At 45.5% G+C, this 17,829-nt stretch overlaps 1 protein-coding gene across 1 annotated transcript in view; it reads left to right on the top strand.

Annotated features, from left to right (window-relative positions):
- Window positions 1–10,363, top strand: part of LOC138294069 (adenylate kinase isoenzyme 1-like) — a 381,272-nt gene extending 370,909 nt beyond the window's left edge. Inside the window, exon 4 of the mRNA XM_069233309.1 lies at window positions 6,520–10,363. Within this exon, the coding sequence (XP_069089410.1) occupies window positions 6,520–6,588 (69 nt within the window). The 3' untranslated portion in view covers window positions 6,589–10,363. The remainder of the gene's footprint in view (window positions 1–6,519) is intronic.
- Window positions 10,364–17,829: the final 7,466 nt, after the last annotated feature.

Raw genomic sequence — 17,829 nt, 5'->3', positions numbered from 1 at the left:
GTACCCATTACGCATATCTAAATCATTTGTTCCATCTATTGTTAAAATTACCTACAAATGTTTGTGGTCTCAGAAGAAAGCAAGAATGTATCTGAAAAAACTACATATGAGCACACATGATGGATGGAGGCTGGAATTTCCCTAAATGGTACCACTCCAAAATGGCTGATCTTGCTATCTAAGGAGCAAAATGACTTTTAAGCCATTCCCTCATGTACCTTCCTTGGTTTCTACTTGAGCGAGACCTGTGCTCTACCTTCCCTATACAAGCAATATTATCCAATGATCATCTCCCAACCACTCATTTCAAGCATATTGTGCTTACAACAATTAATAATCTCAAAGTAATAGACAGAAGGCTGCTGTGTCTCATTCATTAATCCAACTTACTCTTCCTATGGTATTCAAAGAAAACAATGGTGACAAATTTCCATCCAATTGGTCCTATGTGGTCTAAAAGAGGCATTGGTCTTGTTAAAGATGTATTTGTAGATGGTGACTCCTTATCATTTGCCTCTCTGCAGCATATATTTGATTTACAAACTCTAGATTTTTATGACTTTCTAAAAATCGAAGTTAAACTTACTAAACTTGGTCCACCGGGCTCTCCTGCTTCTCCTTGTACAATGGCAAACACTAGGTCACACAGCCTCCCACACTTACAAATTTGTACAAAAACAGTCTACTAAAACACCTCCCCGACTGGGGGCTAAATGGACTACACACTTGCACAATCAGGGAAGGGTCCCATTACCACTGGAACAAGGGAACAGGATATGTGATTTGGCCTTCACACTCAAGCTTGTCCTTTCGCTATCTAAGGCCGAACCTTTTGCAATCCACTTTTTATTTTGGTCCCCGACAGATTACATAAACTAAACCTGGTACACCCTAATGTTTGCTGGTCTTGCAGAAATACCCGTGGTGCCCTTCAGCATATGTCCTTTAATAGTAAATCTCTGACCTTTTTTGGGAGCAAATTATAAACAAGCTTAATAATATTTTCAAAATAAATCTCTCCCTCGATCTTGCTACCCTAATATTAGGACCTCACACAGCCTCTCTCAGTATGCTTATATCTGATACTGATGTTGGGGTCCTAGATGTACTACTGACAATCGCTATTAACGTTATTCTCTTAAACTGGAAATCTCTTTAACTTTGTCTTGTTTCATACTTGATGGGTGTGGATGACGTATTTGTATAGCACTCACTTCACAATATAAATCTACAGGTCACCCCATCAGCTTTTAAAAGATCTGGGTCACTCTGGATTTACACTTACAGGAATCTCACAATACTGCGTCTTGTCCTTGCGACTATCTAATTAGGACCCCCCCTTTGCAGATTCTCTATGGCATACCCTCCCTTTATTCACTTATTCCTGTTGGTTTCCCTCCCTTTGCTGATTTTTATTAGTGTGATATTTACTTTTATTTTTCATTGTACATCCTTTAACTTGATTTGGCACGTTATTCACACTCAGTGACACCTTACGTTTGTACACTGCTTCTTTAATTCACTTTTATGTACTGTTACAGTAGAATCTAACTTTATTTCTCCACAGTTCAATGTTATGTTGCTCAATTAGGACTTTTTCGGGTTTGTTTTATTTTCTTATCACCTTATGTACGATACGTGGAAGTGCTTTATTATGTATACATACTAAGTATGGATTTAAAAAATTTCACACTAACGTATTAAGAAGTTTCAGTTATATTAAGGACACAGAGGCAAGTATTGTGCTTCTCTTTCTTTACTGAGAATTTCACAGCAGCCAATCAATGCACGTAGAACTGTAAACTGCATATCCAATGAGCCCACTTTCACATCCAGTCATAAGGGTCATGTCCCCCTATATCTATCGAAATTACCTTAGTCCTTCCTCTTTCTTTGCGAACCACAACACAATGCCTTGAAAGCTGAATTAAACAGGAAGCTATAACTGAACCAATATGACCACTCCACAGGAGGAACGTCATCCAACAGACGAAGGCGGACTCCCTTTGTAGCAACAGTTGTTTAGCTACCAGCCACACGATGTCTAGCTGCAAGTCGATCTAGCATCTGTACCTGAAAAAAAACATGAAAGTAATATCCATTTCTTAAAGATAGATCAGTTACGGGCAGGAAAAATGGGATACAATAAAAACAGTGCATCACAGAAAGCATTATAACATGAAAGAACATTCAGAATAATGAACATACCCCATTTAAACAATGTTTGAATATATCCTGTGGATTAGTCCCCGCCTCTTTGTCTTAAATAGAAATGAAAATTCTTAATGCGTTAGCTTGAAAAATTGTTATTCTGTGTCAGGACCATAGACTTCATATTATGCTAGTTTAAAGTTTATCCACTACTATCGATGCCACATCCACAATAGGTTTATGGTAAAAGACCTTAAAAGTGGACTGAGAAGACCAATCGACTGCAACCATAATGTCTTCTAGACGAGAACCAGTAGAAAAGGCTTTAGAAGCCATAGCTCCTCTCTCAAAATGAGCTCCAGAAATGGAGACATCTACTCTAGATTCAACAAACAACAATTTAACCCAAAGTTGCCCAAGTGACTGGATGGAAAGGTTTTTGTAAAGAAATAAGCAGTGGACCTGCGGAATCTTTCCTCAGGTCACGAGTACAGTCCTCATATGCCTTAAGAAATTTAACCAGACACAATTTCTGATGATGAGGAAAGGCGGGATAACTAATACATTGCGCTGCAGTTTTTGTAAGTCTTGAAATAATCAATGATACTCCAAATGAAGTAACTTCTCTACCTGCTAAATCCAGGGTCTGTACATCCTGGACGCACCTGCAGGAAACTAGGCACAAGAGAAGCGTCAGCTTAGTAGACAGCTGTTTACGAGTAAGATCATCGTTAGCTAGCTAAGACCTAAGAAAGCATAAATCTACGTCAAAATCCCATAATGAAGAATATTTTGGTTGAGGGGGCCAAACCATACGAATATCTGAGTACCTTGCACACCAGTGGATGTTCACCTACAGGTTTACCATCCAAACGTGGATGCCCAGCAGAAGTCGCCGTGCGGAAATTATTAATCGTCCTATAGGTAAGACCTTGACTAGACAGTTCTGAAAGGAAATTTACAATCATATGGAAGCCTGCCTTCAAGGAATCCACACTCCGTTCGTCACACCAGCATACCCTTCATTGCCAAACTGACCCTTATCATTTATGTGTAGAGGGAGCACAAGACTGCGCAAAAAGAACATAGCGTCCTGCGAAACTCCCGGCATTTGCTTTCACCTGAAAGTATCTACACCATGAGAGACAAAAGTCCCTGACACACAAACAGATGAGGAAGACCCATCAGGTGGGAAAGGAGTTCCAGAAAGGGAAGAATCCACACTGGCATTGCGTAGGATAGCGGCATCGCCATAGGAAGCCAAAGTTGGGCCTTCCAGTGAGAAATCACTAAGACCAAATCCGCTGTCTGTCAACTAACCTGCAAGAGTACTCTCTGGATCATCAAGAAGGGGGGAAATGCATACAGGAGACCCATTGATGGAGAAAGGCATCGGAGGTCGCCGCCAGAGGATCTGGCCTCCAGGAGTAAAAGATGGGTAGATGAGTATTCTGATGTGATGCAAACAGATCGATCAAGCAAGGGCCCCAGAGCTTCTTCAGTTTTTGGAAAACCCATTGATGTAGTCTCCAATCCAAGCGAGGAAGCTAGACTCCCAGAATATATTCCGCTGCCACTGAGATTTGATGTTGGAGACAATGACGCAAGAAATGCTTGGCAATCTCCACCAGAAGCTGGGAGTCCGCTCCATCACCAATACAATATAAGAAGCACAGTATTAGGCACAATAACGTGCACACATATCAATACAAGAAATTAAGTCACTTAGCACTGCTGCTGCAGCAGCAAAGAAAGAGGAAGGACTATGTTCATTTTGACATATATAGGGGTACATGACCCTTATGATTGGATGAGGTAGTGGTCTGTGGGCTCATGGCATATTCAGTTTAAAGTTTTAGATCTATTGATTGGCTGCTGTGAAATTCTCAGTAAAGAAAAAGAAGCAAAATCCGAAGCCCCTGGTCCTGACATAAATCTCTCTTTCTTCTGCTTGTTTTGTTTTTCTTTCTCTGAGTAGCATGTAATTACATATGTTTGAACTCTAAAACTTTAATAAGCATATTCCTGGCATAAAATACATGGTCACACCATCACTTTTCTCACAAACCACTTAAATCCCTGGTGCATAGCTCTTTTATTTGAGAGAGCATGTTTGCAAACACGAACAATAAAAATAGAATCTCTAATGCAAAATTAAACATCAAAAAAGCTGTTAGATATTGCAAAAAGATTAGAATCAGATTAATACAAGTCTGTTTCTTAAAAAGGGCAAAGTACAAATATGCAGAAAAATCCTAACTTTTCTCAAATTTCCTAAGGAGTGCAGACATAAGCAGGTTTCCATAAATATCTACTTTATGCTTGGCACTGTACAACAAGAAAAACAAAGCAAAAGAAGAAGAAGCAACATTTAGTTTTCGTTCTTTAAAAGCTACTTTAATTATGCTCCGTTCTCGTCCTGTCATTGTCCTCTGCTGCTGGCTGTGGAACTCAAATGTAATAAGTTATTAAAGTGGAGTTTTCACATCATTCATTCATAATCGGTGACTGGGTGCAGCACAAGTCACTATTATAAAGAGATGAAAGACGGGTTTTTATGCAGGGATTGCAGAAAATCATGTATTATATAGACATATCCCAGAATGCCACATAAAGGCATGGTGAGATGAATAGTATAAATAGGGCACTTAATGGACTGAGTAATTACCGTGATCAAGACCGTGAAGGTCGAAACGCGTTGGTGTTTGTTTCATCTATTAAATGAAGATTTGTGAAATCCTGTGAGTGCTGGGTCGTTGACAGAAGTGTCAAGCTGGTGTGAAAATATATATATATATGTTTATACATATATTTTTTATTGGAAAAAACAAAGGTTAATTTAAGCTTTTTTCAGTGAATTTCGATTGTTTTTTCTTTTTAAATATCCTTTTATCACACCCAACTATAACATTACTTTAACCTTTAAATTTCTAGTTTAAAAAAAAATATAAAGTAATACTTAATTACCAAATGTAAATGCAACCCCACGGCAGGCATAGTGCTTTTGGAGGTCGTGGGGGAACCCTAAGGCTCTTGCGGCCCCAGCTGGCTCTCTGCACCCAGTGGGAGCCGGAACTGCTCCTGTATGCAGGAAGCAGCTTCTAATACTGCTTCCTGCTGGCAGGAGCAAAATTTAGATCCGAGCAGGGAAACAGATCTAAAGTTTGCTCCCAGCAGGCAGGAGCATTCTTGAAGCTCCTGCCCACTGTGAGCAGACGTGGTGTTTGCTCCCGCTTGGCGGCAGATTTAAAAATGCTCTTGCAAATCGAGAGTAAACACAGGTTTCCTGCGGTTCAGCTCTGCACGACATAGCTTGCGAGCCAGCACTGGGGAATGTGGTCCCTGGGGGCATTAATGGCTCAAGGAGGGAAGCCGCTTTCCATCTTAAAGGAATTGGCTTTTTCAGGTTCTGGGATGGGAAGGGGCACATTGACCTTAATTGAAAACAACTCAGTTACTTTTCTTTGGTTTTCGTTTATCAATTTTTCTCAATTTTGTGTGATGGTTAAGAAATAGAAGTTTTTTTTTTTTTTTTTTTATTTTTATAAATTTGTATTGATCGTTTTATCGTGTACCCTGTTCACCCACTTATGGGCAAGTCTTGTGCTTGACACATTCTGCCTAAGGCTGAGACAAAGATACTTAAGGATGTCTTTGGTTGCCTGTCTTAATTTATTACGTCCAAAATGGACATCATAAACCAGGAAGCAAGTGTTTTTCACTTTACGCAGCAAGCCTAGTTGGCACTCAAAAATGCCCTCCTTTATTTCAGAAACGAACTTCAAACCCACACACTCATCTTAAGCGAACCCCAGTCATGCAGATGTTATCCAGGTTCACACCCCTCCCCAAATCTGACTTTCTTATAAGCTATCAGCAGACTGCCATGCTATGAAAAATAATTGTGCTTTGGATATCACTGTGTTCACAACAACGCTCACGGTGTCCCCTGCAAGTACAATCAACAATAACAAAGAAGCAGCACTTTTCTACAGTCAACATCATTTGTTAGGGCATTACATTTATGTCTAATGCAACACAGATATACTGTACAGTTGGTTACTACTGCCGTGATTACACATTTCTGGCCTGTGATATATCCACCATCAAGCTGCCGCTAGGATTAGGTCTGTGCTTTACAAAATCTAAAATAGATACAGTTGGCTAAAGATTATATTTGATATTGTTTGTCATTCTGCCACCTCATATCCCCCCACCCCACCCAGACATCCCCAATCTGGGATCCGACCTGTAAAAGGACGTGCTTCACTGACTGTTTGACCTGTATGACTAATAGAGAAGTCAAAAAGTTGGACACTTTTGTTCTAATTGTCAAAAGCACTAATTCACTGAAGCTTCTTTTTGCAGATTCTGGCAGAAGAGTCACCCGAAGATGTGTTCCTGAAGACTTGTGCAGTGATAGACTCCTTGGAGTAAGACCCCGGAAGGATCCCTCTCTTTAAGACACAGAAGATGCTGACCCTCCAGATAGATGCACTATGACGCTTGCTTTACTAATAATGAAATAAATAGTTAGCAGGCTAGATTCTGCATTGTTTTCAAAACTCTTGGTTAGCCCTACTGGTCGTCATGGCTCAGGATGGATTCCAGCACCAACCCAGTAGGGGTACTAATGATCGGAGCTGCTTCCTAAAACCAGCTTGTTCAGACATAGAAGTGTGACCCAACTGTGCAGAAAGTTTGTCATGGAGATTACTCTTGCCTTCTGGGCACCTACATAAAGAAGAGACCTAGTCCTACTCTGCCCTGCGGAAGGCCAGACAGAGGCATTGTTGTTCACAGGGTGACGAGGCAGAGGAAAATGGCCTTACAGCAGAAAGGGCAATGGTCTGACTCACAAGGATCCCATACAGGGAAGAAGGTTGTAGTGCTGCCTCCTGAGGGTTGATATATATAAGTGAATGAGTGTGCTTTGACTCACAGTAGATCCATGCACAAAGAAGGGACACAGCTCCTATGCACGGATCTTCCAGGCACAGAGTAGGGAATGGTGTGCTGCACTAAAGTCAAGCATACGAGAAGGGACTTGCTTCACTCTAGGATTGCCACCAAGCAGCAAAAAGTGCAGACAGGATAGACTGCACCGTCACAAAGCAAGTTCTTCATTTCTCACTAAGTCACAGGCGTGTTCTCCCATTAGTTCCTTAAGAGAATCCTCAGAAGTCACATAGTATAGAAGATTCACTCTCCTACTGTAAGCTGCAGGCAGGCATGTTATATAATGCAGTTCACAGTAAGTTATTTGTTTGGTATTGCATGCTGTAACATTTAGCACTGCTACCCTTCCAGTTTTAATGAAATGGCATCTCCCATGACCAATACATTTCAACCTTGACCTGTTGTGCATCTTACCTTTGCAGTATTTTGACATACGGGCAAACAGCTCTAACACTGCACCTTCATCCTGGTCTAGAGCAGCCCCTCCTATTTTAGAGCTATGATCTACGCACTAGGGAATGCACTTTAGTGGAGGACGACAGCACTCCTTGCTGTTTCAGCACTGGAGCCCCGTAGAGCTTTTTCAGTGTACCTTAGGTGTGACCTGGGGGACTCCCTCTTTCTCTAGTAAGTATTTCCTTGATCCTCATTACTGATATGCAGTAGCTCAGACTGTACAAGATCTAGGACTCACAAGCAGCTCAGTCACTGTGCCCCATTTATTGACCTCTTACACCCTGTGTCGGTCAGTACTGAGGGCTACACACAGCGCTGCCAACACACCTGAGTCATCGTCGTTAGTCCCTCTCTTATCCCAGCACTGGACACAAACACAGGTTTGTCAATGAACCCCATTCTTCCCTGTTGGGGCCACCAGTCTCCATCGCAACACCCCCTGGTTCTGGACATAACGGCTTTGAACTGCATATAGGCACAACTTCTGCCCGCGTCCACTGTTTCTGCGCCCTTCAACGTGTACCCAAAACTTACTTTAAATGATTCTCAACTGGATAAGACTTGCTGTGCTTTTTGCAAGCTGAAAAAACCCACACAATCTATGTCTTTGTTTCTTTGGCAGCAAATACAATGCCAAGTCTGCGTCAAATGCTTCCTGATGCATCCAGTACTACTGATCAGGAAGCCATACTCTGTATGTGAGCTCAGGCGGGTTCAGTCCTTCTCCAAGTCATGATATCTTTCACTTTGATAAATTTCACTTTCCGGTTCTGCATCCTCAGGTAATTTGAAGATGAAGTTGAAGGACAAGTCTAAAAGAAACTTAATTCCACGAGAGGCTCTTGGCCTCCCTCAAGCCCCTGCTCCAGAAAAGGTCTCATAGTTGCTGTTCGAAGGGGCTAACTCTGGATTCAGCGTCCAATTTCAATTCCAGTTCTGGGGCCTAAGTACCCCAAGTTTCTAGTGAGTCCACAGCAGATTGCCAGCTTCAACTCTGAAGATGGTTCAAGATCCCTCTGCAGTGCCTTCAGGCCCCAAGGATCCCTTGGGGTCTCTACTTAGACTTCAACCAGTGGGTCCAACACCGTGTAAGATCTTAACCTGACCCAGCCGTTCTGCTGGCTCATACCTTGATTCCCTTGCTGCAGACTGCCAGTTGATTCCATCCTTCATCTGGTTAAGGATTCAGAATCAGCTTTGGCTAGGGAACAACCCATAATGTGTTATACAATCACTAAGGGGCAACCCTAGACTGAGGGTGACTCTCTTTCTGTCCTCCTGTCCCCTTTCCTCAGAGGCAGGGGGATGGAGGCCCTGTTTGGTTTTCATTCTGATGCTCTTTAGGGCTTAGAATGTTCCCTATCATGAAAATGATGAGGGGAGGCAGACCACTTGCTCCACCCTCATTATGCTGATAGGGTTGCTTGTTGATCTCCAAAGTGGCAGTTGCATAGGTACTTCGCAAGAGACATAACTGAATTCTCCCTTGAAGTCCTCCACAGGGGAAAGCACCTCTTTTGCAGTTGTAGTATGCTGAGCTGATGTGATCTTAGATGAAAAGTTGTCTACAATGGAGACTAAGGTTAAACTTTTGAAAGATTTTGCAGCCTCAGCCATTGACTTGAGAGCCTTACTGGGATTCAGTTCTGCGGATTCAGTCTTAGCAGCTTTGTCGCAGCCTTGTTCGATTCTGAGTAGATTTGCTCTACTTCATGATCACACCTACCTACTCCAGGTGACGCAGCATTCCTGATGCAATATCTTACTCCTGTGAGCATTATTGTTCAGGCTTCTATGACCAAAGTCAGTTTTAATTATTCTCCCACTGCACTATCGGACAAAGAATTGGGGAAAATAGACACTGTGAGCAAGAGAGTCTTCTCTTCTCGTCAGCTACCTCTAAAGATGGAAGAGTACATCTTTCTCTTCCCTGCTGGAATGAAATAATTGGTACTGGAGACTATCACCTCCAGCCTATCAGAAATTTCATTTGACCTGAGACTTTTTGGTTACTGTGGAAGTCTAGGATGCTTTTTGCTTGTTGCTGAGAACAAATGGGAATGTCCTCTGCTTTATTCTAGCACAATGTAACTATGAGATTCAGATGCATCCCTTTGGCAAGAGATCAGCACCAGGTGCAGGTGGTCAAGTCAGCACATTCATAGCTGAATGACTAGCTTGGGCGTAAGACCTAAAGCAAGGGCCAGGACTTTAGAGGCGTTGGCATACAAAGCATGCAAAGAATGGCATGTAAAAATAAAGCATAACTTTTAAAAATGTTTTTCTGTCAAAACATGTTTTCCATTTTGCTTCATGTTATTATATCACAATATTAACATTTATAAAAAGTCATCGTTTGTACATTGTCGAATCAGTTGAAATGTACTCTGTCCTGTGCACTGTATATATGGCTAGCAGTATATTATGGGGAGCAACATTGTTCTCTCTTAAATATGAGTAAAATGTATAGTGCTCCTCCTGAATTGAATTATTTCAATACTTGATGCTCCAGGAAAATGAGACACCGTAAAGTGTTTTTCCTTAAGTTACACAGTTGGTCTAGTGGGGAAGGTGGGATTTCAGCCTAGGTATCCTTGTTACACATTGTGAAATTCAGTTACAAAATGGATATCTTTTGTCTCTCTGTTTAAAATCAACTATAAAATGCTTTGTGATTACCTTTTTCTGGGTATTTACTACCACACTATGTTCAAGAAACATGTGTATCATGTTAAATTAAGCAAAATTAATGAGCCTAATAAAAGAAGAGAGAGGTTTTATGTATATCTCTGAAAGATTTGATTGCTGGGCAGCGTTTTTTCATTTCAACTAGGCAGTGCATGCGCTTTCTTGAAGAAACGTGCAGTATTCAGTCCGTGGGCGTCAGCCGGCACATAGGCTTACCAATTGCTTGCTCCATCGTCACTCTTATCCTTTGTCCCCATTTCTCCAAGGCTTGCATGCGTTATTCCTCTTCCTGTGTTTAGCTCTCCCCTAGAGCATAGACCAAGTACTTGTGTCCATCCACTGTTCCAGTTTTAGGAGCTACCTTTTTAATTGTGTTTGACCACACCACTCATGTTTTCACTCGCTCCATCCACCATCTCCTCTTGCCTCTGCCCCCTCCCACCTGCAAAACAATGTTATCTTTTTATACTGTTATCTTTTTACACTGTTATTACTGCTTACATATCTCTCCCCAAACCATTCAGAAGATTGCTGCTTTCTTGTTCCCCCTTCATTGTTGCTTCTACCCCCTCCCCTGGCATTGCTTTCTTGTCTCCCCATCTCCTCCCGCTTCCCCATCACCCCACTTATACCCTCTTCACACCTGCTTTTTCTCTGACATTTATTAATTTTTTTGCTTTGTAGTTTGCCATAGTGCGAACACGATCCAATGGTATTGGAGCGCTTTAAGTGCTCCCAAGTCACATTACACAGTAACACATTCACTTTTGTTGCTGATCCAGCTTTAAGTATTTTATTTTGTTTCTCATCATTGTTGCTTCCTCCCTCCCTCGCCTGTCGTTAATTGCCCGTCTCCTCATCCCATCTTGCTTCTCTACTTGATCTATCCTCCACTGTCTCCCTCGTCGCTGCTGCTTTTACTTTTTATTTGTATTTTGCTTTGCAGTTTTCCATAGCATGAACACGATCCAATGGTATTGGAGCTCTTTACGTGCTCACCAGTTACATTACACAATGACAAACTCATTGTCATAGGCAGGGGGAAGAATACATGATTTGCCCAGAATCGCAAGATTTTGAGCTGACACAAGTCTCTTCACCCCCATTTTTAGTTCGTTGCAGAGTCAGAAATGTCTGTGTGTAGGATACCTATACATAGAGCTGCAGTCTTGGACATACCTCTAGGTTAGTGAGCTTCTGCATGTTCCTTATTAAATGTCTTTCAGCTTTGGGGTGGTAAAGAGTAATGGACTATCCATCGTGCGGTGCCCTGTTTGTCAGAGCTTGACTCTTGTTCCTATCTCAAAAACAAATAACAAGCTCACCTGACTTCATAAAGTTCTTTGTTCTGCAGTGGTAAAACTTTAGGCATTTCATTCCCAGATGTCAAAGGTGTGAAGTTTTCTTTCCATTTGCCGGTTTAAGTTGCAGAAATATGTGGATAAAGCTGCTTGTTGGTTGGGATGAAATCACATATGCACCTTTGGGATGAAGAGTGGAATTGTGTGGGATTGTTTTTTTTTCCTTACCGACCCTGAGATGCAATGCTTTGATTTTAAAGGCGTGTATCTCCCCAGCTTTTCAGGTGGATATAATTGCAAGTAGAGGAGCAGTGTTCTACGAAACTGACTATAGTGAAGCCCTTTGAGTGCACCCAGAAGGTTCCTTCCTCGTCAATGTTCCTAGAACCATATTTGGTTTCCAAATGTTATCAAACTTGGTTAATGAGGGGATATTTCCAAACAGACCTTTCATAAATCATTTAATCATCTCTGCGGAAAGATGAATTGTTCACTAGACTGTCTCAGATACCCCGAAATAGCACCTAAAGGGGTCCTAATTAAGGAGTATTTCAGGCTCACTATACCCATTGTAATAAGTATGGTAAAATATTGTGCAGACTGACAGATAACGATTGAAAGTCATGCTCAGTACCATATGCAGGACCTTTTCAACTTTAGGACATGTGTCTTTGTTGTACATTGCACTTTTGCCTGCTTCCAAATTGGAATACAGCGGTATCGTAATCCAAATTGAAACTCATCAGCAGCAACGCTGACATTTGAAGTGAAACCAGACTGATACGTAATATTTGGCCTCTTTGTCTGGCCAGCCTTTGAGTGTCTGGCTTGAATATACCATCTCCATGTCCAGTTTCAGGGTTCAGAGTTCTGTAAATCTGTGCTATTCGGTGTACACACCATTGCCACTACGATTATGGTGCATAACTCTGTCTTCATCTTTCAGAAGAGGGAAAGAACCCAGAAATTGGAGGAACGTTCATAATAAAGTACCATTCTTGGGAATATAAAACTGTTATAACCCTGGATCTTTTCACTTGTTTGCAAAGAGGGAAAAGCCTATGCCGATTTCCATTTTGTGTTTGAGTGTACAAATGGGCTTGACTGACAGACACTATGGGGGTCATTCCGACCCCGGCGGTCAAGGACCGCCGGGGCCGGGGTTGGCGGGAGCACCGCCAACAGGCTGGCGGTACCCCGCAGGGCATTCTGACCGCAGCGGTTTGGCCGCGGTCAGAACAGGAAAACCGGCGGTCTCCCGCCGGTTTTCCGCTGCCCTGGGAATCCCCCATGGCGGCACAGCTTGCTGCGCCGCCATGGGGGATTCCGACCCCCTCACCGCCATCCTGTTCCTGGCGGTTCCGCCCGCCAGGAACAGGATGGCGGTGAGGGGTGTCGTGGGGGCCCCTGCAGTGCCCATGCCAATGGCATGGGCACTGCAGGGGCCCCCGTAAGAGGGCCCCACTTTGTATTTCAGTGTCTGCTTTGCAGACACTGAAATACGCGACGGGTGCCACTGCACCCGTCACACATCCTCCACTCCGCCGGCTCCATTCGGAGCCGGCATCCTCATGGAGGGGTGTTTCCCACTGGGCTGGCGGGCGGCCTTTTGGCGGTCGCCCGCCAGCCCAGTGGGAAACCCAGAATACCCGCAGCGGTCTTTTGACCGCGCAGCGGTATTCTGGCGGTTCCCTCCAGGCGGGCGGCTCCCGCCGCCCGCCGGGGTCAGAATGACCCCCTATATCTGAGCCCCAATATCCACAACCGCTGAGCTTTCTGTGTCAGCCCGGGCAACCTTGGGCCTTCTTGTTTGCAAATGTAGTACAGGCATGTCATATTGTCTGCACAATTCTAATTTGCATCCTCCCAATTTGAGTGGGAAAGGTGTTAAGAACGAAGCAAACTGCTCGCAGTTACAGTTGCTTGTGTGCCAAAACACTTCTTCTATGTCCACTGGCCCATTCGCTGCAAGTTCTTGGAGGAGTGTGCTCCACCCTTTCAGGAAGGCTTCCATAGTCGTAGTTTAGGATGGATTTAGATTCGGAAGCAGGGCACCTTCTTCCATTCCCAATCTATCCAAACACTGGTGGAAAAATAAAACGTCCTGATGTGACCATTTTTCAGAAAACCTTTTCAGCCTCTGCAGATCTAGGATATGGCACCGACCCCCCATTTTCTTCTACATTAAAAGGAAACCATATTTAAACCCCTCCCTATTGTGGGCTTTGACACTAGTCTAATATATATCTTTCAGTGGCATGTTGAGAATCTTTTGAAGTGTTAGGTAAGGTGCCTTACTAGAAACTATAAAGTCACTGACACGAAGAAACCGTACACCTACACTACCTTTGTTATACCTTCCCACTCGCACAGGGCGGCTGTGCTCAGAATAACTCTGTCAGTGGCATGCTGCAGGTGTCTTAAAATTGGGGGATTTGTTTTTTGACGGCGAGCTACTAAATTTCCAAACCCTTGTGGCGGACTATCATCTTCACCCCGGTCAACTTCTTACTTAAAACCACCGTAAACAATCATTAAAATGCCCTATTTAATTTCTGCTACCTAGCACTAACCCTACATGAGGTGTATCAAAACCATAGGGACTGGTGGCAAACTGATAAGATGGGTGTACAGACCTTTCCTGCAACATGGAGACCACTCCAGGTCTTCTCGTCATACTACTTCGGTGATTGATGTAGCCAAACCTCTGCAAGATACTGACTGGACTAAAATACTGGACTTTCCCCACAAAGTATCCCACCACTGTCACTGTTAGTACATTCATAGACCTTCCTTGGGAATGCATTCCACCTGTTGCTTGCCATTGGCTTTGTGGTTTGTAACTCACATTTTGTTGATTTCAATTTGCAGTCTTTTTTGTTGTAGGCTATCCAGCTTGAGTTCATCCCTTCCCTTGCCCAAACCTTATTTACAGTATCTTTACGAGTGCTCGCTTTCTGTAAACAGGCCTGTAAATCTTGTTCTAATCTCATCACATTTGCTGTGCATTCAAAGAACAAGGTCAAACGTCAGGCTCTGTCTTTGGTGGGAACTTAGGCCCTCGTTACAACCCTGGCGGTTGCTGATAAAGCGCCGGTAACACTGCCAACAGGCCAACGGTAAAAAAAATTGAATCAGGACCACAGCGGTAACTGCCAACACATACAGCCACTTTAACACACCAACTGCCACGGTGGTAGCAACAAACACCGCAGCGGTAACCACCAACAGTCAGGTGGAAGACAATGTACCACCCACAGCATTACAACAGGCCTAGCCGCCAGCTTTTCCGTGGCAGTACCAATGCCATCAAAAGCACTGCGGAAACAGAACGCTGAGGGAAACGACTCACCTCTCGACACTCATGGAAGAACCACCACGACATGGAGCCCGAGCTGCACCGTTTTCCAATGCTGGTGTACCTTCTCAACAACCAGGAACACGAACGCCGGTGAAGACGACCACGGTGAGTACTGCACCTAGCACACAAGGGCGGGGGGAGGCAAAAAGAGAGTGAGACACACGCAACACCCCCAACACCATACACAGAAACAGATGCAACAACATTACATATACACCTGTAACCCTCAGGAATAACGCAAGGACAAAAGGAATGGAGTAAAATGAGTGTATTAGTACAGTTTTAGATAGATACGTCCTTAAACAATAAACAGTATGTACAATATATACAAAAGGAGGGACAGTGCCCACTCCAAAATGTCTGTGGCCCACTGGGCCATAAAACATAGGCCAAAGCCACACTTGACTACTGCCTCAATACGGAGAGAACACTCCAGGGGCATCAGGTCGAAAAAACACAGGCACCTCAGGGGGATGGGGAATGGGGGGGCACCTCAGCCTGAAGATGGCACAACGCCACTGGCCTGGAGGGGGTCCATACCCACTGCTTGGTTCTGGGGAGTGCAAAGCCACAGTCTCTCAAGTGGGTGGGTAGCCCACTGCTTGGTCCTGGGGAGTGCAAAGCCACAGTCTATCAAGTGGATGCCTTCTTCCACTGGTTCTGGAGGGGGGCCTTGTGCCCAGTGTGCTTCATCCTGGCAAGGACCGGCTGAGTGGATGCCTTCTTCCACTGGTTCTGGAGGGGGCCTTGTGTCCTGTGTGCTTCATCCTGGCAAGGACTTGCTGAGTGGATGTTTTCTTCCACTGGTTCTGGAGGGGGCCTTGTGCCCAGTGTGCTTCATCCTGGCAAGTAGGGGCTGAGTGGATGCCTTCTCCCACTGGTTCTGGAGGGGGCCTTGTGCCCAGTGTGCTTCATCCTGACAAGCAGGGGCTGAGTGGATGCCTTCTCCCACTGGTTCTGGAGGGGGCCTTGTGCCCAGTGTGCTTCATCCTGGATGGGGCAAGGTCACAGTCTCTCACCTGTGTGTCACACTGACAGGTGGTGCGGGGGCCAGGATGCACTGAAGCCCATTAGTCACCACTGCACACTGCTCGCCGGCGGTGACGGCTGCTCAGTGGTTGCCAGTTGCGCTGCAGGTGGCGGTGCTGTCAGTGGTGGTGGCAGCCTCCAGGCCTTCACCTGCAGCCTCAAACGGCTGCCCACTGGTGCTGCTGCTGCTGTTGCCGGCGGTGCAGGTGGCGGTGATGTCAGTGGTGGTGATAGCCTCCAGGCCTTCACCTGCAGTCTCGGACGGCTGCCCACTGGGGCTGCTGCTGCTGGCAGTGGTGCTACTGGCGGCGGTGCAGGTGGCAGTGCTGGCCGCGGTGAAGGTGGCGGTGCTGTCAGTGGTGGTGGTGGTAGCCTGCAGGCCTTCACCTGCAGCTTCGGACGGCTGAAGTGCCATGGTTGGTGTTGTGTGCCCCTTCTTGCCCTTGGCAGAGGGTGGTGCCTACTTGATTCTGCCAGTTGGTGTCTTTTTCTTCCCCTTGCTGGCTGGTGGTCCCTCCTTCCCCTTTCTGGCTGGTGTCCCCTTCTTGCCCTCGCTAGGTGGCGGACCCTTCTTGGCCTTGGTGCTGGCACACTGGCTGGGCTGAAGGGTGCCTACTTGGAGCCTCTCACACCTGCAGTTGCTGCAGAAACCACAGTGGCCTTGGACCGGGTGGCTGAGGTGCTGGGCTGGGTTCTGGCCACACTGGCCTGAGGTGAAGGACGGGGGAGGAGGGGTAGGAAAAAGGTCAATGTTGGTGAGGAAAAGCTTCTAAGTGACACTTGGGCGGGAAGAGGGTGAGGGTTTGGGTGTGGAGGAAGAGGGAGTGGTTGTAGGAGGTGTCAGTCTGCAGTGTTTGGGTGCATGGGCTGGATGCTGTTGTGAGGTGGATGGCTGTTGGGTGTCTGATTGCTTGCGTTTGTGTACTTTGGGAGGAGGGGTCACAGACACAGTGGGAGAGGACACGGGACGAATGCATGGATGTGGGGGTGGTGACTGCCAGTGAGGAGCGCGTAGTGATAGGCAGGCTGGTGATGGAGGTAGTGGTTGAGGATATAGTGCATGCAGGTGTGAGTGGAGACACTACTGGGAGGGAGGTGGATGACGAGGAGAAGGGGGACACAGTGGAGGCAGTGGATGTGGTGTGTCTGCATGTGGTGTGTCTGCATGTGGATGGTGCTTGTGTGACGAAGTGTGGTGCTTGTGTTTACCTGAGCCACTTCTTTGTGTTGATTTGGGTGATTGCTGGTCTGAAGGTGTGCTTGGGATAGGCTGGGGTTGAGAGGATTGGGACTGGGTAGAGGAAGTTGGAGGGGGAGGCTGGAGACGGGGACAATGGCTGCCATCATTGATTTGGCCTGAGCATGGAATGCTCTCTGTTGGGCTGCCACGCCAGAGTGAATGCCCTCCAGGTATGCATTTGTTTGTTGCAAATGCCCTGCTAGACCCTGGATGGCATTCAGTATGGTTGACTGCCCAACAGAGAGGGATCTCAGGAGGTCAATAGCCTCCTCACTGAGAGCAGCAGGGCTAACTGGGGCAAGGCCTGAGGTGCCTGGGGCTAAGGGGATGCCCACCCTTCTGGGTGAGCGGGCATGGAAAACATGCTGAGGGGCTGCTGGGAGGGTGGTGCTGGTATGGGGGGTGGCAGCTATAGTTGGGGTGGGCACAGAGGTGTCCGCCACCGCCAGGGAGATTCCATCAGAGGAGTTGTCGCTGTCGGTGCTGTCCCCTCCTGTTTCCGTCATGGTGCTCCCCTCTGCCTCCAGGCCCATGTAGGATGCAGCGCCTTCCGTCGCCTGTGCCTCTGCTCCTACGCCAGATGATGCTAATGCACACAAGGACAGGGTGACAAAACAAAAAAGGGGGAGAGACAGAGGATACAC

The sequence above is a fragment of the Pleurodeles waltl genome, chromosome 4_2 (genome assembly GCF_031143425.1).
Source record: "Pleurodeles waltl isolate 20211129_DDA chromosome 4_2, aPleWal1.hap1.20221129, whole genome shotgun sequence".
In the NCBI taxonomy this organism is placed as follows: domain Eukaryota; kingdom Metazoa; phylum Chordata; class Amphibia; order Caudata; family Salamandridae; genus Pleurodeles; species Pleurodeles waltl.
This window is presented reverse-complemented; position numbering and strand designations above follow the sequence as displayed.